Source organism: Aspergillus candidus (genome assembly GCF_002847045.1).
Source record: "Aspergillus candidus strain CBS 102.13 unplaced genomic scaffold BDW47scaffold_68, whole genome shotgun sequence".
NCBI lineage: Eukaryota > Fungi > Ascomycota > Eurotiomycetes > Eurotiales > Aspergillaceae > Aspergillus > Aspergillus candidus.
The window spans coordinates 118,276-125,875 of NW_020194073.1; the positions used below are offsets into that span (position 1 = coordinate 118,276).

Here is a 7,600-nt window from a genome sequence, read left to right on the forward strand (position 1 = left end):
CGTTTGACGTGAAGTGACTATCCTTGCATTACAGACCAACAATCTCATCTTTGAACTCTGCTGGAAAATTCGTACAGCAAAGATTGACTGGCTAGCTAGTCAGCTGTATCATGGGCTTTGGGTTCTATTCTATGTATCTCTGTCTCTGTGTTTTTGCTGTGATGACAGTCTGCAATGGTTTACTTGTAGTTTGTAGTGTGTTGGATGATTCGTGTGGAGTCTTGCGGTTTTCTGTTTTCTGTTTTCTGTTTTCTGTTTTCTGTTGTGATTGATAGTCTTGAACAGTGGGTAAGTAGTATGGATATATGGGTTTAGTTGGTTTAGTTGGGTGGGGAGGTAATCATGGTTGTTTCTGGTGTACTGATGGTTTGTATGAATTTTGATGGGAGAAGGCCGTGAGAGGCTTGGTAAGAGAGAGAGAGAGAGAGACCTTGATGGTGTTGATAGCTTGGGTATAGACTGTTTGAGTGAAGGAATTTGTAAGATGTACGGATACTTGATGGGAAAGAAGTGGTGAGATAGGGGTTGTTCGTTCGTAGAGGGCTAGACTATGGATGATATTCGGGTTTATGATAGGTTGTCGCGGCGGGAGACTTGATCGTCTGGGGATAGAATGAAGTGCGGTATGTTAGATTGGGACCTTGTAAGCGGTGGGTTAATTTGACTCTCTCTTCCCTTTATGATATTGTTCGAGGATATCTTAGGTCAACCTGTTCATGTGAATCTAGAGGCTGACAGTCTTGTCCATGCATACTTCGCCGAAGGATGACTTCTAGCGCTGTTTGCTGTGGGTTCTGACCAGTCAAAGAATTCAAGGAGGACCGTATTGGACACGATCTATGAATCGGGAAACGTGTTGAAGTCTGATACTGACGATTGTACGCGGGCGACGATCAACGCCAGGTCACGTGCACCCGTCGGATCCTCGACTGCGCGACTCAGCGCAATCTGCGCCAGCTTCAGCTTCCATCCGACGATCGTCACCCTATATCTCTTCCACCCACCCTATTCTGGACAATAATTCAGAGTAGTGGTGATCCCCGCCCCAAGTTCATCCACCATCATCACCATGGCCAACGATCCATCCCTCCAAGATCCCCTGCTAGCCCTTCGCCGGGCCATCGCAGCGGGAAGCCTTCCCACCCCGACAACCTCCCCCGAACTCTCAGAGCAAAGTGCCACCGACGACCTCGCAAAAGCCACCCATCTCTACTTCCAAAACCCCCTCCCGCACTCCATCCCATTATCCACCCCCACCCGCTTCGTCTCCGCCTCCTCCGACTCCGCCGTCGACCTACGCAGTATCTTCTTCGCGTGGCAGAAAAAGGACGTCGCGATCCCCGAATACATCGCCTCCGCGCAGGAATTGAACGAGTCGCTCAAGCAAAAGGAGCGCAAAGATGGAGAGGACGAGGAGGAGAAGGTCCAGAACCTGGTCTTCGTCGAGCGCCTCGACTTGATCACCTGGCTTGAGGGCGCCTCCGACGACAGCGAGTACATCAAGCCCTTGGAGGGCGTCTCTGCTGCGGCGGCTGCTTCGGCCGCGGCTCAGGCTCAGGCTTCCGCTAATATTGCCTCCGGCGCTGCGGGGGGTGTCTCTGCCGTGCCGAGTGCGCCGGGTGCGACTGCGCAGGCGGGGGGTGCTCAGCATGGACGGGCGGCTAAGGTGATTGATCCGAGGTTGCAGGAGATTTATAATGGCGAGCGCAAGATGGGGGATCGCAATAGTGTACTACGGGGCATCAAGCCGACAGTAAGTTGAGCCTCTCTCTTGTGGGCCATTCCGTCCAGCTGCTCAGACTGACAATTCTTTTCAGGACTTCTCGCATGTCCGCAAAACGGCCGAGACGTTCCTTGGACGAAATCGCTCGCGCACCGGCCAATACCCCCCAGGCACCAAGCCCGGCACGAAACCACAAGCAATGGTGCCCGCCCCATCCGCAGGTCTCTCGCAACCCCGAAAGGGCAGCTCCAAGACCCAAGACCCCATCATCCTCCTCTCGCCCTCCGCCTCATCCCTCATCCGCATGTCCAACGTGCGGTCCTTCCTCCAAGACGGCGTCTTCGTGCCCCCCGACCACCCCACCCTCTCCATGCCCAGCTCCAACATCCTCTACATCTCCCGGCCGCTGCGCACCCTCTCCGACCCATCCAGCTCCACATCGCGCGCTGTCGGCCCATCCAGAAAACCCACCCGCTTCATCCTCGTCGACAGCACCGCCAACTTCCGCCCGGACTACTGGAGCCGGCTCGTCGCCGTCTTCACCACCGGCCAAACCTGGCAGTTCAAGTCCTACAAGTGGACCTCGCCCCCAGAGCTGTTCAAGCACGCCACCGGTATCTACGTCGGCTGGCGCGGCGAGGAAACCCCGCGGGAAGTCCGCGGGTGGGGACGCGGCGTGCAGAGCTTTGGCGTCGAGCGGTGGGACGAGAAGGGTGCTACGCAGGGTGCGGGCCGGTGGCGGGATCGGGAAATCGTCGAGGGCATCTGGACTGCTATTGAGGAGGGGATGAAGCTGCGGGGGTGGGGGTCGAAGTAATCTATCTTTTCATCAGCATAACATAACGTGACGTCTTGAGCCTATTTCACAGTGATTCTTTGCTCTGCTATCGGTTTGTATATTATTCTACCTCATTGTGGTCTCACGTACAGTATGGAAGGGCATGGAATGCGGCGTGGGATAACTACCTAGTATCAATCTCTTTGAATTCGGAGCTGGTTCGTATTCAATAAAATTCAAGCCTGTATCCTGCAGTCAAAATTACCACCGTCAACTCAACCAAATGCTCTATGCGGACGAGAACGGGTAGAGATAACGTTTCTTGTTTCTTGTTTCTGTTTATCCATGATTTCTATGTTTTGGCGTTTTAACTAGATGGGTTTTAAATTTGATCTGCATAGTGATTAATAGAACATTTTCAGGACATGATTAGATAGCATACGCTACCTACCTATCTACCCTTGATAGATAGAAATACATGGTCTCTGTTTAACTATCATAATGCCTACAATTCCCAGTCAATCTACAGAGTCACAAAGCCACAAAGAAAGCCTACAAAACTGCTAACGACCTAACCCGAGACGACATTCACAAAATAAAGCCAATCAAGGCTTGGTAACTCTCTAACTAGTCAGTTAACAGAACGTGCCCTGACAAAGCACTAACCAAAAGTGAATTTGCAGATAGTGAGTTAGACAGTTACCTATAGTAAGGTGAACTACCTAGGTAAGTACATGGCCAATTTTTATCTACCCTGTTGAGTATGCGTTGTTTTGGATTATCTTAATCCATCTGTTTCGGCATGATCTGATGTTATCTTTTTCCTTTTCTTTCTTTTTTTCTCGATATTTACCTCGATCTATTGTCTCTCTCTCCACCTAGTATAACCAACTTAGTACCTAAGGTATACTAGACGAAACCGAACCCCATCCCAACCCAAACAACACCCACCAGACCTAGTCTTCCCAACTCACCTTACTTACTCTTACCCTAGCCAGAGGTAGTGAACTATCCAGTTGACCACTAAACTAGTAAAACTATAATCCAGCTGATAAATCATGACCAATTCCAACTAAACTAACTATAACTGGCAAAAGCCCCCAACACGTGGTCGCCATGTGTTTCAAGCTCTAGCTAGCTTTAGCTTCCCCTCACCATGCTAAGTAACTGACTAACTTACCCGGGTCATCCTGCATGCATCCTTCGAGAGGTTTGGCGCGCCGAGAAATACCCCCTCCTCTTATTTCCGTAGTCCGACCCTCCAGATTCGACACCCCCCGCCCTCTCCAAGGTCCGTGCGAGGGGGAGTAATGATGATTCGTTTGGGATCTGGTTTCCGTTTGGGGTTGGGTTGGGATGCTTGGTTACCTGCTAGTTACGTAGTTGGTTGCTGGGGTTGTGAGACATGCAACTTCTAACTACTTGACTACGTAGCTAGCTGACTGGGTAGAGATTGTTGGGTACCTTGTTAGGTAGGAGGTAGGTAGGTAGGTAGGTAGGTAGGTACTGTACCTGTCGCAAGCATACTACTGACTGCTTACTATCTACCGAGTGAAAGAGAGACTAGCGTGATTGTTTATTGTTGTTTATTGCTCTGTATCTATTTTCCATTCGATACTGCCCCGAGAGAAAGAACCAGAAGAAAAAAGTGCCAGAACTTCAAAGGGCAGATGAATATACATATGTATTCGCTGAATCCTCGAAAATGCTGAACGAAAACACAAATGAGAAGTAGACGCGCAAAAGCTATGCTTGATATGCAGACAGACAGAAGACACATGGCAGGAGCGCACAAAAATGCAGACAAACATGACATATGGAGAGTTGATGTGAAATAATGGAAAGGAGATAAGGAAAATGGGGAAAAAAAACGAAAGAAAAGTCTTGAATCATGCATGCAAGAAAAAAAAGAAAAAAAAAAAGAAAAAAAAAAAAGAAAGTGAAATGACAAATGAACGCCTCTCTAATGCTGGTAAACTGTCGTACCTCAGCCTCCATCTCCACGTTCGTCATCCGTGTATCGACGAAAGACGTGGAGTTTTTGAAAATGTATAGAAACGGAGAAAGGAGATGAAAAAGAGAAAAGAAAAAAAAGAAAGTGTAGTCTGGAAGATTTTTTCCATCAACCATCTCTATCACATGATCCATAGATCGTAACGTCCTTCATCGGTCATGATACCTTGGTTACAAACGAGATTGCCAAAGAAATCCCGCCGCCAAGGGAATATGTATAAGGCGAGTGTCCGTAGGCGTGGAAACACGTCGTTTTTACCGCAGGAAGTGTGGCCGTTGAAACTGAACACTCCCAGGATAGCGGACGGCTCATATCGTCGGTAACTGGGTCACCGGGTCAACGTCTGGTTGACAGTATTGAAGAGCGGCCATGTTGCATGATCGCAGGCTTTAAGGCCGCGCCGACCGGCTCATAGAGCGTTCCGGGATCGGCGCCTGTGTCGGCGAGTACGATCTCGTAGCGCCTATTAAATCCACGTCGTGTTCTTGGAGAACGACGGCGTACTTGGGATCCCGCAAGAACTTCGGCACGGAGTCCTATTCGGCAATAGACTTGTACATCCGGTGTGTTCGGTAATTGGAGTACTTACGCTAGACATCAACTTGAAGACCGAGGTCTGAGCCATCTCAAACAGATGAACCACTTCCTGCAGACTCTTAAGCATCGATTCATCATCGCCCACGGCCTTGGTCATGCGGCCGGCCAGACTGTTGCGCAATGCGTGATCGATGTTGAGTTCGCAGGGCGAGCCAGGAGCCAAGAAGGCATTGTAAAGACCTTATTTGGTTAGCAAAGATTTGGAATGTGCTTATCGCCAATGAGCTTACCATATGCTGCAGCCAGGGTCTCCCGGACCGAATCCGCTTTCTTGAATGTGCCGACCTTGTCCGCCTTGTGGTAGGTCGAGGTAAATTCGGACACGTCCAAATAAAAGGACAAGTTCTCTTCACAGAGCGAGAAGCGCAGGAATTCACGGAACAGGAGTCGTAGGGCAGGATCGTGAAGGATGTGGTTCAGTCTCGCATTGTTGGAGTCTCTCGGGATACCACGGCTGTCGTAAGTCGTAGTGTCACGTGGCTTTTCCCTGGCGATCCATCCACATACGCGCTGGCCGCGTTCGCTAATTCCGTAAATGGCGTTCTTGGAATTCTGGAAGGCGACGATCGAGTTATCGGGCAAGGGAATCGACTTGTCCTCTTGCAGCGTGGTGATTAACCCGTATTTAACGAAAAGTTCCGCAATCAGCACGGTTTCCCGGCGCTCGATGGTCGTCGAGCAATCCATCAGCCAATCAACCGCGGCCTTCCCGTGGAAGGTATTGGCAACGATCCGATCGTTGATCTTACGTTCCTTGGCCATCTTGACACCTACCAACCCGTTGGAATAATCGCTCAACGAGTCCGAATCGGAGCTCGAGGTACTACTCTTGACATTGGGCCCGTCCTGGCCGGCAAACCGACGGAAAATGACCTCAATGGTTGCCCGATCATGCGACAGCTTGTCGGTCTCCGAGTCGCGTTCCAGGTTGACCAGTTGCATGGTGTTCCGCGGCGATTCCAACACGTCGATCACATGGCGAGCGGTGATTCCATTTCGCTGGCAGAATCGTTGCAAGATGTTAATGCCTTTCGGGGTAAGCTGGAACAGCGCCCCTTTCAGCGGGAAGATGACCGACGCCTTGCCATCAACCGACTCGATAAAACGAGCGTCGACAAAGCGCTGACACACCGAGCGGGCCATCTCCTTCGCCATTGAGAACGTAGTCGTAGTCGTCGTGGTCACGATCCGGGAGGGGTCCTTCGGATCCGGCATCCGATTCGATTGGGAGAATTTGAGGGATCCGAGGTTATTGATCGCCTCCTCGGAGGTGAACGAGTGGTCATATTTCGTGAACCGTACGCGATGCGAATCCAATTTCAAGCTGACCATCAATGTCGAGAAGAGGTCCATAAAATCCTACGGCACAAAGTCAAGTTAGCGACTGACTTCGCCACCATATAAATCATTCTCGGGGGGAGGACTCGCAGCGCGGGCAGGGAATGGGATTTCTTACCTTAGTGAAGGGGCGATCATCTTCTGTCATGCGCAACAGGCGCGAGGAGGTCTGATGCATCTTGGGCGTAGAATCGACTTGCAATTTTGGGTCGAGAGATGAGGGGATATGCTGAAGGGTTTGGCGGCGCCTATCGAATTGTTCACCCACGGCCGGGGTCGTGAAGCTAGTCGCGGATTCGAAGGGAACGACAGTCGAATGTTCAATGCTGGCGCGGCTGTCGGATATAGGCGGGGTAAAGGACGTTCCACCTGTGATCTCACCAGAGCCGACCTGAGACGGTTTACGCGAGTGCTTGGTCAAGCTCCCCGACGACACGGACGGACGGAGCGGGGAATTGGTAGTGGCACCTCCGATGGCGGAGAGGTTGGCGAGAGCGCTGGAGGTCTTTTCGCGGGCGAGGGCAGCGAAGGAACGGCGATTGCGTCTCGAGATCGAACCAATGACTGAACCGGTGAAGCCGGTGGCGTTCGGTTTGGTGGCAGGAGTGGTGGTTACGGTCGAGGGAGTGACAGAGGGAGGAATAGCGGCGGGGGGAGCGAAGGGAGGGAGGGATGAGGCGGAAGAAGACGTATGGGGACGTTGGTCAACCGGGGAGGTGTAGGCCGGGTCGGGATTATTAGCAGAATGGGAAGGGTGAGAGCGGTGATAATGAAGATGTGAGGACGAAGGAGATCCTTGGTCGAGAGTGGAAGATATGGTTGGCATTGAATAGTGCGAACCAGAACCAGATAAGTAAGTGGGAGGAAGGGTAGTAAAGTGTAAAAAAAGATGAGGGGGGTTATGGGTGTATGTATGTAAAAATAAAATTAAAATAAAATAGAATAAAAAATTGGAGAAGGAAAAGAGAAAGTGAATTAATTTCTCTTTTTTTTTTCCTTTTAGTTTTTAGGGGAGGAATTAAAATAAAATAAAATAAAACAAAAATAAAAATAAGAAACAGATGAAATAAGAGTGTGGGAAGTGTTGTGAGTAAATGATGACGAGAATAAAAGATATTATTATTTCTTTTTCTTTTTCTTTTTTTTTAAA

General features: G+C 50.2%; 4 protein-coding genes across 4 annotated transcripts; 2 read left to right on the forward strand and 2 right to left on the reverse strand.

Annotated features, from left to right (window-relative positions):
• Nucleotides 1–15: 15 nt before the first annotated feature.
• BDW47DRAFT_112699 (uncharacterized protein) lies at nucleotides 16–554 on the forward strand. Its single transcript, XM_024814223.1, has one exon. The coding sequence runs from the start codon at nucleotides 111–113 to the stop codon at nucleotides 270–272; it is 162 nt and encodes a 53-aa protein (XP_024668219.1). The 5' UTR covers nucleotides 16–110; the 3' UTR covers nucleotides 273–554.
• Nucleotides 555–975: 421 nt separating this feature from the next.
• Nucleotides 976–2,696, forward strand: BDW47DRAFT_80398 (CDC73 C-terminal domain-containing protein). Its single transcript, XM_024819897.1, has 2 exons — nucleotides 976–1,753; nucleotides 1,818–2,696. The coding sequence occupies exons 1-2, from the start codon at nucleotides 1,070–1,072 to the stop codon at nucleotides 2,538–2,540; spliced, it is 1,407 nt and encodes a 468-aa protein (XP_024668220.1). The 5' UTR covers nucleotides 976–1,069; the 3' UTR covers nucleotides 2,541–2,696.
• A 1,366-nt stretch (nucleotides 2,697–4,062) lies between these two features.
• On the reverse strand, nucleotides 4,063–4,417 carry BDW47DRAFT_112702 (uncharacterized protein). Its single transcript, XM_024814224.1, has one exon. It carries the CDS (start codon nucleotides 4,396–4,398, stop codon nucleotides 4,102–4,104), a length of 297 nt encoding a protein of 98 aa, XP_024668221.1. The 5' UTR covers nucleotides 4,399–4,417; the 3' UTR covers nucleotides 4,063–4,101.
• A 487-nt stretch (nucleotides 4,418–4,904) lies between these two features.
• On the reverse strand, nucleotides 4,905–7,276 carry flbA (developmental regulator FlbA; the record flags this gene model as incomplete). The annotated part of the gene is made up of 4 exons (XM_024816973.1): nucleotides 4,905–5,051; nucleotides 5,105–5,292; nucleotides 5,343–6,471; nucleotides 6,569–7,276. 4 exons carry the CDS (start codon nucleotides 7,274–7,276, stop codon nucleotides 4,905–4,907), a joined length of 2,172 nt encoding a protein of 723 aa, XP_024668222.1.
• Nucleotides 7,277–7,600: the final 324 nt, after the last annotated feature.